Source organism: Piliocolobus tephrosceles, chromosome 4 (assembly GCF_002776525.5).
Source record: "Piliocolobus tephrosceles isolate RC106 chromosome 4, ASM277652v3, whole genome shotgun sequence".
NCBI lineage: Eukaryota > Metazoa > Chordata > Mammalia > Primates > Cercopithecidae > Piliocolobus > Piliocolobus tephrosceles.
The window spans coordinates 150,256,172-150,273,035 of NC_045437.1; the positions used below are offsets into that span (position 1 = coordinate 150,256,172).

A 16,864-nucleotide genomic window follows, 5' to 3' on the forward strand; every position below is an offset into this window, starting at 1 on the left:
CAGTTACTCAGGAGGCTGAAGCAAGAGAATTGCTTGAACCCGGGAGGCAGAAGTTGCAGTGAGCTGAGATCGTACCAATGCACTCCAGCCTGGGCAACAAAAGCGAAACTCCGTCTCAAAAAAAAAAAAAAAAGAAAGAAAGAAATATATAGCCATTTCATCTTTTTGGTTTGGTTTCTATCCTATTCCTTTGCCTCTCTCTTTCCCTCCATTAACAAAACTAGAAAAAGTCTGTAGTAGAAGCCATGATCTAGTGACAGCTTAAACATGGCCTTTATTTTTTTATTGGCAGTGAAGGAATGAGGTGGACATATATTAGCCAAATATTTTGTTTTTTATTGGATTGAGCTTAATCCCATCAATCATTTTTGTATCTAAAATAATTAGTGCATTGTACAATGGAAAAATAATGGCCAATGGGAAAAAAACATGATACACAGAAGGATCTAGACTAGATTTCATATTTCCTTACTTGGTTTTGTCTATAAAATTTAAACCTTGTTCTGCAATTCCCTTGCTTACATTATCACACAGTACCCTACTAGAATGATTTTTAAACAGCATTCCCAACTGGGTCTCAAATAGAAAATCAGGTTGAGAAAGTATAACTAAAAATAACACAGTGCATCAAATGTAGTAGAGTGTTTATTATCCACTGGAATTTCTGTTTTGATAAACAGATGTATGATGTGTCCTGGGCTTCAATATAAAATGTTTCTTATTGTGGTCATAGTCAAAAATGAAAGCCACTAACCTAGAACGGACTTATTTTTCCTTTATGTCTAAATATTCATCTCAAAATTTCCCAAACTAACAGGACACATTATACATCTTTAACATAGCAATCACTTAACTGTGTCCAAATAAACATCTATGTTACATGTTAACAGATTAATTCAGTCTTCTTCCTATTACTACAAGTATATATGTTAAAAGATATTATCAAATTTGGGCATGTGTAAATCAACATAAGAATGATTACATAATGGAAAGTGACTAAAGAATATTAGCAGTACAGTTTCCAGAGGAATACTCAATACCATTCACTGTATATACAATTTTTCTATATAATTTTAATGATGATATAAAAATGTGAGAACTTTTCATGTTACTTACTCCAAAAAGCAACTCTAACATATAAAAGCAGCATGCTAATTTCTTACTTTACATTTACACTTCTGTTTTCAATCTCTTTCCCACCATTCTAGAATGCTACTTCTTGATTACTTTTTAAAAACATCTCTTTAATCACAATGTGTTTCTTAAAAATGCTTAAGAATTTTCTTCTGCCTTCAAAATAATCTATATTCTTAGCCTAGCACTCATTAATTTATTCAATAAATACTTAAACATCTAATACAAGCAAGGCATGGTAGATCATATAAAGATGAGCAACGTAAACCCTGCCCTTACGGAGCTTACAGTCTAAGTGGGGAGATGATGTTCCAAAGAAATTCTTACGTAGATCCATAAAGGGACTGTACAAATATTTTCATCAAAGCATTGTTAGTGGGGGTGAGAAAATAGAGGCAATCGGGATATTTGTCACTGGGAGAAAGGACAAATAAAAGCATGGAGGATATACAGGGTGTGAAGCACTATGCTATAGGTAGACACAATCTAGAGATAGGTGGATAAATCTTAAAAACAGTATTGAGTAAACAAAGGGAAAAAACAAAATGGAATCTGTAGCATAATACTATTTATGTAAATTAAAAATACAAGGTAATCACCGGGTGTGGTGACTCACACCTGTAATCCTAGCACTTTGGGAGGACGAGGCAGGCAGATCGCTTGAGCTCAGGACTTCAAGACCAGCGTGGGCAACATGGCAAAACCCTATCTCTACCAAAAACACAAAAAATTAGCCAAGTGTAGTGGCAGGGCGCCTGTAGTCCCAGCTACTTGCAGGGAGGGCTGAGGCAGGAGGACTGCTTGAACCTCGGAGGTTGGGGCTGCAGTGAGCTGAGACTGCGCCACTGTACTCCAGCCTGGGTGACAAAGTGAGACCCTGTCTCAAAAAAAAAAAAAAGAAAAAAAAATACACTCACACACACATATATAAAATAAATATTTTATAAGATTTTATAAGAACAAAAGAATATATACATCAAATACTGAAATGATTATCTATGGGGGAAGCAGGGGAATGGAAAGAGAAATAAAAGGGAATAAATGAAACGGAGAAGTTACGGTGATAAAGCACCAGAAATTGAGTTATGATTAACTCAACCCTCTACACTTGAGGTCCCAAGTAGAGGGGAGGAAGCAAAAGTGACAAGAACTGGAAGGAAGATCCAATGAAGTACTCTAGAAGTTCAGAGAAGAGGAAATTACTCCTTAGGAGGGCTTGAGGTATACACAAAAGATGTGTTTTGTTTATCCTGACATAACTTTAAATGCTCTGCAGCAGATTAACTCTAAGTTACACAACTTGCAAAAGATCAAAAAGAATCTTCTCTTAAAACCTCTGTAGAACCAGTTATAACAACGCAACAGATTTACATTACTTATGTATCCTTTCCCATCTGAATGTTTGTAACTGCAGGTAATAAATAATGCTGGAAAACTGAGCACATTACTCTGAGTTTCATATTTTGTTTATGGACGTGATTCTGAGGCCTCTGTTAGATGCCACCTAGAATCCTGAATCCTTGAAAACCAACAACAGACAAGTGAGATCAAGTTGCCTAAATTGGGAGGATATGAATCAAGATGGACAGAGCCTGTACAACTGGTACACATGGGGCATGAAAGAAAAGAATATCTGAGTAGAACATATATCAAACACCTGGGTAAGATTTATGGGCATTAATACGGGCAATATGGCAATAATTGGGCAATAATTTTTAAAAGGATGAAGATATTAATAATAAAAAGATTTATTGAAAACAGGAGTAAAATGTTATAAGAATCTGAAAAGATGCTTGCTGGAAGAGGAAAAGAAGAGAGTCCTGGAGAATAAGAACCCTTTGTCCATCCCTAATCACATACACGACACAGAAGTAATATATGGACTTGGAGGAAACAAAAACAAAAGGGTCAAACAGCAATTTCACCACTCAAGGGAGCTCTTCCAGAGACATAAAAGAGAAGGTTGAAGAAGAAAAAGGAGCTTTAAATATAAAAAAAAAAAAAGTTATATCTTTAATTATTTAAGATAGGTTTTCCTATCCTGGTAATTCAGTGTGTTCTTTTCCATAATTAAATGAAATTTAATTTTAATTTTTCCTAATTCATAGCAACATAATATTCTATGATATGTGTGATTTATACTAACATGACATTTTAACACAATGCATTATCACAGTTTGATCCCGCATAAATAACTGTTAGATTTCCAATGCCATTTGGTTGATAGCAATAGCAAGTGCCCAAGTGTCTAAATACAAACATTAATTAGGGATAACCCTAATAATTTAGTAAAATGAAAGATGCCTTAGAAAGGTAGCTCATGTTTATCCTATTTAGTAAGAAAACATCAAAATGCAGAAAATAAATAAATAGTCCAAGATATTTCAGTAAGCAAAAATATAGTTACTCACTAGAGTATAAACTTAAAAAATCACTACCTAAACATCTCAGATTATTTACATATTAAATCTAAATTTAAAATGTTTTTATTTCCTCTTGGCATACATTGTATCTAGCTTATTTCTTGATTGTTTTGTGGATCTGTGTTATTTATTTATTTTTATTTTTATTTTTTTTGACTGTCGCCCAGGCTGGGGTGCAGTGTTACAATCATAGCTCACTGCTGCCTGGATCTCCTGGGTGCAAGTGATCTTTCTGCCTCAGTTTCCTGAGTAGCTGGGACTACAGGCACAGGCAACCATGCCTGGCTAATTTTTAAATTTTTAAAATAGAGACAGGTTCTCCTATGCTGGGCAGGCTGGTCAATCATTCTGCCTCGGCTTCCCAAAGCATTGGGATTACAGGTATGAGCCATGACACATAGCCTACTTTTTTTCTTTTTCTAGTTTTTTTTTTTTGGGGGGGTCAGGGTCTCACTCGGTGGCCCACACTAGGGTGCAATGGCACACTCATGACTCACTGCAGCCTCGGTCTCCCAGGCTCAAGTGATCCTCCCACTACAGACTCCCTAGTAGCAAGGACTACAGGCTTGTGCCACCACTCCTGGCTAACTTTTGTATTTTTTTGTAGAGACAGGGTTTCGCCATGTTGCCCAGGCTGATCTCAAACTCCTGGGCTCAAGCAATCTACGCACCTGGCCTGCCAAAGTGCGGGGATTATAGGTGTTGAGCCCCTGCGCCTGGCCTTAATTTTTTTCTGAGAGTCTCACTCCATCACCCTGGCTGGAGTGCAGTGGCAAGATCTTGGCTCACTGCAACCTCTGCCTCCCGGGTTCAAGTGATTCTCATGCCTCAGCCTCCCTAGTAGCTGGAATTACAGGCGCGCACTACCACGCCCAGCTAATTTTTGTATTTTTAGTAGAGATGGGGTTTCGCCATGTTGGCCAGGCTGGTCTCAAACTCAAGTGACTGGCTTGTTTCAGCCTCCCAAAGTGTTGGGATTACAAGTGTGAGCCACCACACGTGGCCTATATTTTTTTAAATGATTTTTTTTTTTTTTAGACAGAGTTTTGCTCTTGTTGCCCAGGCTGGAATGCAATAGCCTGAACTCAGCTCACTGCAACCTCCACCTCCTGGCTTCAAGCGATTCTCCTGCCTCAGCCTCCCGACTAGCTGGGATTACAGGCACCTGCCACCATACCTGGCTAAGTTTTCATATTTTTAGTAGAGATGGGGGTTTCACCATATTGGCCAGGCTGGTCTTGAACTCCTGACCTCAGGTGATCCACCCGCCTCAGCCTCTCAAAGTGCTGGGATTACAGGTGTGAGCCACCATGCCCGGCCAGTGATTCTTATTTAGTACTGAATTTCCAAAGCCAAAGTTACTACAGTCCTCTATAAGATTTAGCCAAATAAAAACCAGAAAAAAAAAAAAAAAAAAAAAAAAACCCAAAAAACAGAGGCATTTAGCCTTAAATATTTTACTAAAGGTTAAATATCAGCTGATTATGATACTTATGGATGCATATTTAATTTGCTTTTTAATTGTTAAGATTAAAAACAGCAGGAAAATTTTGAATAGTTAGGTGTTTCATGAAAAACTGTTAGAATTAGCTTAAGTCAGAGAGAGTACAGATATTTCATCTCTGAAATTAATAGTTTAGCCCTGGAGAAGGCCCCCCAATATTTTAAATTACTAAAATTGGCATAATTTGAAAGAAGTTTCTGTTTACTGCTGTAACAGTCAACCCAAACCAACTTTTCTTAAATCAGTGTTACAGATATTAATATACACTTGCATACCTCATTGTGATTTCAATATCTAGGTCTTGATTATCAAACACTAAATGAACTATGTTCGTAAGTTTGTTTTTATATAGTTTTAAACATCCTACATATTAACTATTTTCTTTATTTCAGGGAACTCAGATATTACAACTATACATAATTATCAAGTGAAGGTACATTTATACATGAAGGTACTTTTCATTTACAAATATAAAGACAGCAGAAACATATCAGAGCTCATAAACTTGAGTTTTTTAAGTAGTTTACTGTCCTTCTTAATAGTCATTTGGATATTACTTGTATACATTTTATTTTGATAGTTTTTTTGTCCAGGTTCACATAGTGACAGATAATCTATTATATTCAGCATTGCATAAATGCAACTGAAGGTAATTCTTAAACTTCTCACTCATTAACTGAATCAATGTTACAAAAACTTAACTAGATAGCAAATATGCATTTTCATTCTTCATACACTATTGGTTAGCTAAAGAATTATCAAATGAAAAATGAATGTCTGATAAACTATGGTTACTTTAATATAATTAAGAACTTGGCTTGTTTTTTAAGTATTTTCATCTGTGCCAGATGAAAGCTATATCTATCAGTATGTTAACAGGAAAATAAGAAGTTATTTTTCCTAACACTTATGTCTTTTTGGTTTTAGATAGTAAGACTATTTGCATTTGTCAGAATTATCTACCTCAATTAGCCATGGGTACACAGTAACTCTGTACCATTAAGGTACATTTCTGCATTTATCAATTAGGTGAAAAAATCCCCTTTTTAAGAAAAATAATTCAATAACTAACCTTTTTGCCCTCCTAAAAGGGCAGGAGAGTTCTCCTGTGAAGTTCTGTCAGGTTCCTGGGGAGGTACAACCATGGCAAGTGTATGCATTGGCACACGTGGAACCTAAAAAGTCAACTCAGAAAAAAATCATCTCAGACCAAAGAATAAAACCAAGTCCCATAATTGAAACAGACATCCTGTTTTAGGTTATCTTCATATACCACCAAATGCACTTTTGTTTCCTAAAGCTTTTTTTAAAAAAAGCTTTCACCAAACTATAATTTTTGAGACTACTGATTAGACAGTCAGGCAATCTACAAGTAGTCAATGATTTTAACTAAATGGAAATAACATTACTCCCTTGCTGAATAGAACACCTTGCTGGTTCCAATTATAGCTAGGGGTACAAGTCACATATTCACTACCCACTAGCCAATTTACCCTTGCTTGAATTCTACATGGATCAAAATAAAACAAAAATCTAATATATTTCTTGAATTGGGGTATGCTAGCAGTTTTCAGGATGACTTTGTGGAAAAGAAATTAGGATCTCACCAACTTAATATACTAGTAAAATCTCTATATTTTCTCCATAATTTAAAGTAGGTTTAAAAGTTACTTTCATGAACTTTTAGCGCTTATGTTACCTATACTTTCATGGTTGACAAAAGTCACTATCTCTAGGATAATTAATACTACCTTGGGTGGTACTAAGAAAATGCTTTTTCGGCCGGGCATGTGGCTCATGCCTGTAATTCCAGCACTTTGGGAGGCTGAGGCAGGTGGATCGCCTGAGCTCAGGAGTTTGAGACCACCCTGGGCAACATGGTGAAACTCCATCTCCACTAAAACACAAAAAATTAGCCAGGCATGGTGGCGCATGCCTACAGTCCCAGCTACTTGGGAGACTGAGGCAAGAGAATCGCTTGAGCCTGGGAGGCAGAGGTTGCAGTGAGCCGAGATCGTGCCACTGCACTCCAGCCTGGGCAACACAGCAAGACTCCATCTCAAAAAAAAAAAAAAAAAAGAAAAAAAAGAAAAAGCTTTCTCTTGATTCTCTTGTTAAAAAACAAATAAAAAACCCTGAAAAACCTAGTTGTAATAAGATAACAACTTAGAATACTTACGTTTATATTTGATATTAAGTGGTTTTTAAAAACCACTATTTTCAATAAATAAGGCAATAACAAATTTCAGTGTACCTTTAAAGAAAATAAATCCTAAAGAATTTAGAATCATGATTTTTTCAATATGTAACAGAAAATAAAAACAAGTCCATTTTACTTAAAACTGATTTTAAACAAAAACTTCTAATCACATTGAAGAATATTTATGTTAACAAATAAGCTCCATTTTACTTTACCTGAGACTGATCTTGAGAAGGTGGGGTGAGCTGAGATACATCTGTGGTGGGAACTGACAGAACATTATTTGGATAATCCAACAGATAAGAAACTACATTAGTATGGCCACCCTTTGCAGCCTCAATGAGCATTGTTGAACCATCCTGAAAAAGAATTGCCACGCTAATTAATTCTTTATGGTTTCTTAGCAGCTCATATAAAATCAAAACTCATCTAAACAGTATTAAATATTAAGCACTAAGATCATATTTTTATAACTGTACATGTATTTATATACATATATGTAAATAATACATGTATAGTTATAAAACACACACATATATAATACATGTATATATATAAACTATATATATACATGTATACATAATATATGCATAGTTATAAAACACACACACATATACATATATGTGTGTGTGGTTTTTTTTAATAGACATGGGGTCTCCTTATGTTGCCCAGACTAGTCTCAAACTCCTGGGCTCAAGTGATCCACCCGCCTCAGTCTTCCAAAGCGCTGGGACTATAGGCATGAGCCATCACATACAGCCTGTTTACTTATTTTAAAGTAGACTACCTTGAGTCGATGAGTAGGGTCAGCCCCATGAGCCAAGAGTAGCTCAACAACTGCCAAGTGGCCTCCTGCACATGCCAGCGACACTACTGTATGATCATTATTGGCTGTAGCCCTGTTAACATTGGCACCTTTGAAGAAAAATAAATAGCAATCTCAGCAAAGGTTGAAATCAAGCCAGTTCACAGTTAGTATCATTTAACAATTTTTTGTGAAGTATAATGTAGATACAAAAAAGTATACAAATTATAAGTACATAGTTTGAATTTTTTTCACAAAATGAACACACACCTGTGTAACCAGCACCCAGAGCAAGAAACAGAACATTATCCACATACCAAAAGCCCCATCTTGTGTTCCCTTTCAGTCACTACCCAGCCTCCCAATGGCAATCACTACCCTGACTTCCAAACTGGTTTTAGTTTTTGAACTTTATATGAGCGGAATCATACAATGTACTCTTTTGCGTCTGGCTTCTTTCACTCAATATTATATTTGTGAGATTCATCCACAATGTTGCATGAAGCTGTAGTTCGTTCATTCAATATCACTTTTAAAATGGAAAATCTAGAAGACTAAGATTAATAAATATATACAGGTTAATGTAAGCATCAAATAACACCACCGTATATAACTCAAAATATTTCAAAGACATTTTTGATCTACTAGAAAGTGGCAATATAGCCAGGTCTCAAAGTAGAGAAAACAGATTTTTTAAAGCAATGTTTAAGAGATATGTAATTCTTCATATTGTGTATTTTAAGAGTTGGGGGACCTGGATATGAAGAGAAGATAGAATATTATCCAGATATGTTATTTGAAAGGCAGGTTGTTCAATAGCTGTGTATAACATGACCTGAAAAATGTCTAAATGCAAAGCCTTTTCTTAGCTTCTTTTTTGATAATTTTTTTTTTTTTTTTTTTGAGACGGAGTCTGGCTCTGTCGCCCAGGCTGGAGTGCAGTGGCCGGATCTCAGCTCACTGCAAGCTCCGCCTCCTGAGTTTACGCCATTCTCCTGCCTCAGCCTCCCGAGTAGCTGGGACTACAGGCGCCTGCCACCTCGCCCAGCTAGTTTTTTGTATTTTTTAGTAGAGACGGGGTTTCACCGTGTTAGCCAGGATAGTCTCGATCTTCTGACCTTGTGATCCACCCGTCTCGGCCTCCCAAAGAGCTGGGATTACAGGCTTGAGCCACCGCGCCCGGCCAGATAAATTATTTTTGACCCCTGGAAAAAATAACTTTAGTTCAGCTACCTTTAACAATTTCAAAAGATCTCAACTAGAAAGTTAAGACAATAGAACTTCATTCTTCCTTCTTAATTCTACCTATCTTATTCAAGAGAAAAATAAGTCGGTGGGTAAAACTACTACTATCAGTTTGTCTAATTTTCAGAAAATATTCAGCTGAATCTAATCCTAACTTGCATAGAAGTACCTTTTGGGAAAGGTAAAATACAGCAATAAACATCCTGAGATTAGCAACATGAAATTATTTTAGATGACAGGATTATTTTACCTGAAAGGATATAATCAATGTGTTCCTATTCCTGACAAGCCTGATTATATTCTTAGCAGGTTGTTGTTGGGTATGATTAGGTATCCTCTTTAGTAAAGAAGCATAAGAGAACTCCAGAGATTATCTGTCTATTTATTTCTTTGTGGTTGAGGTAAGCAGCTTTTACAGACTATATTACGTAAAGATACGCGTTACTTGGCAGCAAAAATGCAATATGAAGAAAATAAACCTAGTTTTATCCAATTCAGAAGAAAACAAGTACATTTAAAATGATAAAATCTGGCCAGGTGCGGTGGCTCATGCCTGTAATCCCAGCACTTTAGGGGGCCGAGGCTGGTGGATCACCTCAGGTCAGGAGTTTGAGACCACGCTGGCCAACCATGGTAAAACCCTGTCTCTACTAAAAATACAAAATTAGCTGGGCATGGTGGTGCATGCCTGTAATCCCAGCTAGTCAGGAGGCTGAGGCAAGAGAATCACTTGAACCCGGGAGATGGAGGTTGCAGTGAGCCATGTTTGTGCCATTGCACTCCAGCCTGGGCAAAAACAGTGAAACTCCTTCTCAAAAAAAATAAAACAAAATGATAAAATCTTACCCTGCATTTTTAATGTTACTACATGTCAGAAATCTATTAAAATATAAATATAAATTTTATCCTAACAACATAATACCACCTGAATGAATCTTCCTTGTATTTTTATCATCCTATCCTAGGATGTTTCATTAGATGCCACAGTATTTCTGACTCTATACAAAGAGTTAGGCTGAACCAGATGAAACTGCTAACATTACCATTTTTGATTCATAACATGACAATTATATATGGTTAAACCTAACATTGGTTCCACAGCATTTTATTTTTCTGCAGTAAACAGTCTTACGCTAATTCTTCATCCATCAGTTGTAAATTTTTGCCTAAATATAATTCTAATAATAGAATTTCTAAAGAAATATAAAAATTATAATAAATAAGACCCTTACAAACTCAGTTAATTCAACTGTACCACAAACAAGTACCACAGTAGCAGACTTCCTCTCTGTCCCCCACCCACATCTCCAGCAGAACAGACTTATCATTAGCTGTTGAATATCCACCTAATCATAGTGGGACATTTTACATTTGGCTTTTCTAAGTTGGGAGCAACCACATGTTGTTTGGTTAGTGAAAACTTAAAATTCAAAACTAACAAAGAAAATTCCTGGTAAATAACTCACAAACTCTATGCTTACTACATAAAATACAACAACAAAAGGCAAGAATACAATACTTTACTATAGGTAAAGTAGCCATAACATAAATTGCAACAGTTTAGGATTTTTTTCCCATAAACTGTAGCCTCTTGGAAATGATCACTTGCCCTTTCTTTACCTTTGCTAATAAGAAACTGCACAGTGCACAAATGACCAGCTCTTGCAGCTTTCATCAAAGGTGTTCTTCCACCTTCAGATTCATGTTCCTGTTAAAGAAATGGAAAAAATAATCCATCAATGCCAACAGTCTAACCATCTATTTTAAAAACAGTACTGATGAAATGAGAAATAATGAGGATTTAATATACTTACTCAATGTAGATACTTATACCACCTACCTCAATTCCCCCAATATACAGGATTTTCAGTCCACACTAGATAATGTAACTTTCTAAGGGCAAGTTCAGTTTTGCATACCAAGTAATAACCATTAAAGATAATATTAATGTTTTGTTTAGTTCCCAAAGAGAAATCACTGCATTTTTCTAATTCTAAGTTTTAAAAAATGTTTCCTATTTATCTGGACTGTGAAAAATGAACCTCAGTACTGTGAAACGATTAGAAGAATCTTGATCTTATAGCAGAAGCCAATAAAAGCTCTATCAAAGGATGCAAATGATTCCCTGAAGAAAAACACTATGGTATTTTAGGAGTAACGGAAAAATGAAGAAGAAAAATATACCAATGGGTAGATTTTTTAAGTAGAAATTAAATACTTGAATAGTCAAAGGCAAAAGATACAACTCCTAGAAAGATTGTTCTTTCTAGGAAGTTCGCCAGCAAGAGGAATGAATGATAATCAGTTTTTAATTATGCATGCCTCACATCAAATGCCACTAAAAGGAGCTTGCTTATATGGTAATACTGTCTGTTGGGAGAATTATGAACTCATTAAATTCACCTAAGTATTAAAATGTAGCGTATATATTGCTTCTTCGAAAAGTTCTCTTACCTATCCCCTCTTTCACTATGTATGCAAGCATGAATTTCTGTTGTTCTGGTTCTCTTTTGTTACTATGAAAAAACTGATAAAGACTGGTGATTAAAGCTTTATTTCAGCTATATTCTTCTAATTAACTCTGAAAATCCTATAATTACCACATGATCAATTTAAAATATGTGCTCTCCCAACAGAATACAATTTAGTCTATTTACATTTTAACCATCCTGATCTACAACTCAGGCAAAATAATAAGAAATGAGTAGACTGTCAACCCAATGGAGACCTCACAGAAAATGATAGGAATTCCTCCCTTAAATACGTTTAAAAAAAAATCTTGATAGTGTAGTATCACTCAACCTACTAAAAAAACTACTTTATGTTTTGGCTTTTTAATTGTTATACATGTTAATTAAATAAGAATCTTTTAATTCTAGTTTACGGAAAAATGAATAACTACAGATAATGCCAAAATAATTTGGCTTTAGAATAGATCTTGAACTCACATTCAAACTTAGGCAAATCTAACATTCTGGCAATTTACTTCAAATAAAACTGAATATATATCACAAAGACCTTACTCGGAAAGACCTAGAAAGTTGTTTGTCCAGGTTTTCTATCCAACTTATTTCTGAACTATCATTACAATCAACCACATCCTGGAAATAAATTGCCCATTTAGCAACTTGTTTTTTCCCTTCCTGTCTCACAACTTTTTCGCACATACTGGTCTCTCTTCTCTTCAATGCTTTCCCTCCACTAACTCATTTTCATCCTTTACATCTCAAGTCAAGTGTTATTTCCTCAAGGAAGACCTCCCTGAACTTCCTGACTAAATCACTCTTCCTATTATGGACATACATCTCTATGAACCTCTCCTTCATAAACTACAATCGTATTTTAGTCTGTGTAAGTATTTTATTTAGCTAACCTGTCTCCTCCACTAAACGGTAAGCTCCATGAGAACAATGATCTTGTCTTTTTTTGCTCGCCACTGTACACATAATGCTTAAACGATTGAGTGATTAAAAATTGTTTAATCATGCAGGAAACTAAGCATAACTGAACTCTCAAATCATCCCTCTCATAGCATTGAGGTTTTAAGTTTTTATTATTTTCTTCTAGGTAAATAAGAGAAATGAAAGTCAACTAAACAAGAAATTAAGAGCAGTAGTTAAACCTGAGAGTAAGATACTGATTATCTGCAACTGATATGTTATTATTAGAACATAGTTGGGCAATATTAATGTCTCTTATCCTTTCTTTACCCTTTTCTCTTTCTTATTTCTTAAGGCTGGCGGCGGTCATATCAACATAATTAGGTCCCGTGAGTAATGGCAAAGACAAATGATTTCAAAGCTTTCAGCCCTGCTTTAGAATAAACTTTAAAAAATAACTGTTTGGCCGGGCGCAGTGGCTCAAGCCTGTAATCCCAGCACTTTGGGAGGCCGAGACGGGCGGATCACGAGGTCACGAGATCAAGACCATCCTGGCTAACACGGTGAAACCCTGTCTCTATTAAAAAATACAAAAAACTAGCCGGGCGAGGTGGCGGGCGCCTGTAGTCCCAGCTACTTGGGAAGCTGAGGCAGGAGAATGGCGTAAAGCCAGGAGGCGGAGCTTGCAGTGAGCCAAGATGGAGCCACTGCACTCCAACCTGGGTGACAGAGTGAGACTCCGTCTCAAAAACAAACAAACAAATAAATAAATAAATAGTAACTGTTAATTCTGTATATTTAAAATATTACCATAGTTGTTAAAAGACACGAAATCAGAAAGTAGTCCCAATATCCTCACACCAAGTTTCAAAATTCAACATATTAATATAATTCCTGAAATAAAAGGGGTGAAAAGCTATCTATTTTATTTTCCTCTCTATAAATATACATTCATTCCTTTAGTTTTGAATAACATAATCACATTTGAAAAAAGTTGATAAAACAATGCCACTAGTCTATATTTACAACATTTTGTGTCTTAAAATGAATAATGTATATCCCACAACACACAATATTTGCCCCCAAATATCTGACTACTAAATCCTTCTTTTAAAATGGGAATCAGGCTACTCTGGGCACACTCCCTAAGGGTTAGCCCTGCTCTGCAAGAAACAGAAAAAAAAAAAAAATTATAATATATCTATGTATGTATATATGGAATATCCCCATTATATACATATGTATATGTATAGGAATAGATTCCCGTTATATACATACATTATACATATATATTCCTATTATTGGTCCCCATTGTACACATACATATATAATATATATTCCCATTGATTCCCATTATATACATACACATATGCATATATATACAAGTATATATATGTATATATACATATATATGTATATAATGGGAATCTACATGTATAATAGGAATGCATATATATAATGGGAACACATGTATATAATGGGAATCAATAATGGGAATATATATGTACAATGTACGTATATACATATATGTGTGTATATCATGGGAAACAATGTATATATGTATACAATGAGAATCAAATTTGTATACATCGTACTATTTATGAACATTGGATTTAGTCATATAGCCACTATTTGTTCAATACTAATAACATTTTAGGATACAAATTGTTTCTGATTTTTTTCCCTTTATAAACACAGAAAATTATTTTCCAAGGCTACAAACTTAAATATCGTGCAATTTAACGTTTCTTTTTCTGTTCTTGAGAACAGCTAGAATAATATAGAAAGTATCTATTTCGGCTGGGCACGGTGGCTCATGGCTGTAATCCCAGCACTTTGGGAGGCTGAGGCAGGCGGATCATGAGGTCAGGAGATCCAGACCATCCTAACACATTGAAACCCCATCTCTATTAAAAATACAAAAACAAAAACAAAATTAGTCGGGTGTGGTGGCAGGTGCCTCTAGTCCCAACTAATCGGGAGGCTGAGGCGGGAGAATGGTGTGAACCCAGGAGGCGGAGCTTGCAGTGAGCCAAGATCACACCACTGCACTCCGGCCTGGGCAACAGAGCGAGACTCCATCAAAAAGAAAGAAAACAAAGGGGGAGGGGGAAAGGGAGGAGAGGTGTCCAGCCGGGCACGGTGGCTCATGCCTTTAATCCCAGCACTTTAGGAGGCTGAGGCAGGTGGATCACCTGAGGTCGAGAGTTCGAGACCAGCCTGACCAACATGGAGAAACCCCATCTCTACTAAAAATACAAAATTAGCTGAGCAAGGTGGTGCATGCCTGTAATCCCAGCTACTCGGGAGGCTGAGGCAGGAGAATCGTTTGAACCTCGGAGGTGAATGTTGTGGTGAGCAAAAATTGCGCCATTACACTCCAGCCTGGGCAACAAGAGCGGAACTTTGTCTCAAAAACAAAACAAACAAAAAACAAAAAACCCTGAACATTTGGTAAAATTCACCCATAAATCCATTTGGACCTCTTACCTTCTATAGATGAGTAATTTTAAACTACTGATTCAATTTGTAATACATGGTTTCCTATTCTAGAGTCAATTTTGATAATTTATATATTTCTAGCAAAAATTAGTATTCATTTCATCTGAGCATTCACATTTATTGACTGAATTTTAAAGATCTCTTATAATTCACTTTTAAGTTTATTGTTATCTGTGCCCTTTCCCCTAAAAAAAAAAATAAATAAATAAATTAATTAATTAATTAAAAGCCTGGCTTGTTTTATCTGTTTTGGTAATCTTTTTTTAAAAACTAGCTTTTAATTTCACTCTTCATCCCTATATTTTCTTTTGTATCTCTTTTTGAAATTATTTTCTATTGTGTTAACTTTTGCTTTTATATTTTTTTCCCTAGATTTGGGCAACACCTCATTCTATACCATAGAATATCATGTACCATAGAATACCATATATGATAGAACGAGGTGTTCTCCTGCTTTTATTATTTTCTTCTTCCTTTGTGCTGTTGTTTTAAAATTTATTTTCATCTTTAATATACTGATATACAGAACTACAATTTTCCTTCTAAGGACAACTTCAGGTATGTTCTCCCTTCTCAAGTTTTGGTGTGCACTGGTAACTCAGTTTCTACCGTGTAATTTTTAATGGTATTGCCTCTTAACCCCATGAATTTTGTAAAAGTATTTTCCTGGCTGGGCATGGTGGCTCACGCCTGTAATCCCAGCACTTTGGGAGGCCGAGGTGGGTAGATCACAAGGTCAGGAGTTCAAGACCAGCCTGGCCAACGTGGTGAAACCCCATCTCTACTGAAAATACAAAAATTACCCAGGCGTGGTGACAGGCGCCTGTAGTCCCAGCTACTTGGGAGGCTGAGGCAGAATTGCTTGAATCTGGTGGGTGGAGGTTGCAGCGAGCTAAGATCACGCCACTGCACTCCAGCCTGGGTGACACAGCAAGACTCTGTCTCAAAAAAGAAAAAAAAGTATTTTCCTTCAATTTCTAAATGTATGGAATTAAATAAGACTTTATTGTTGATGTGTAATTTCAAGGCAAGAGGGATCAGAGAATATAGTCCACATGATGAAGATTCAGGAGTTTCTTCTGACTTCTCTGTGGCCTAAAACATGGACAATTTCTATAAATATTCCATGTATTACAAGAGAATACAAAGTATATTTACTGGAAACAGAATGCTAGCTTTCTGTAAGATAAAAAATTGTTTGATTTTTAACAACCATTTTATCTGTTTGATTCACCAGTTTCATTGAGAAGTGTGTGAAAAAAAATCCTACCACTACAAATGCAGATCTGACCATTTCTCTTGCAATTTTGCAGTTTTATATTTTATTTGGATGGTAGATTGTTAGTTACTGATTGGTAATTATTTTCTCGGAGGAGTATTCATTTCTAAAAATGCTTTTGGTTTAAAATTCCATTTTGTCTGATATTAATATTGCTTTACATAATTTTTTCCCATCACTGTCAAGCTTTCCTCATTTTGCTTTAGGTTTGTCTCCTGCAAACAGCATTTGCTACATTTTGATTCTGACTCTAATTCAGAAGTCTCTGCCCTTTAACAGTCGAGTTTAATAGCTTTATATTATTTTATATTTATTTATATTATATAAATATATTATTTATATTATATAAATATTATTTACATTTAATAGCTTTATATTTGTTCTGATTACTA

At 35.6% G+C, this 16,864-nt stretch overlaps 1 protein-coding gene across 16 annotated transcripts in view; it reads right to left on the bottom strand.

Moving 5' to 3' along the window:
* Positions 1-16,864, bottom strand: part of LOC111528060 (ankyrin repeat and KH domain-containing protein 1) — a 140,476-nt gene that overhangs the window by 52,232 nt on the left and 71,380 nt on the right. For 14 of the 16 annotated variants that reach the window (XM_023194788.2, XM_023194705.2, XM_023194772.2 and 11 more), the window contains 4 exons: positions 10,932-11,019; positions 8,049-8,176; positions 7,477-7,620; positions 6,134-6,236 (listed from right to left, as the gene is read on the bottom strand). In XM_023194788.2, coding sequence (XP_023050556.1) covers positions 6,134-6,236; positions 7,477-7,620; positions 8,049-8,176; positions 10,932-11,019 — 463 coding nt within the window. The remainder of the gene's footprint in view (positions 1-6,133; positions 6,237-7,476; positions 7,621-8,048; positions 8,177-10,931; positions 11,020-16,864) is intronic. The other 2 variants (XM_023194781.2, XM_023194693.2) reach the window with 1 other exon arrangement.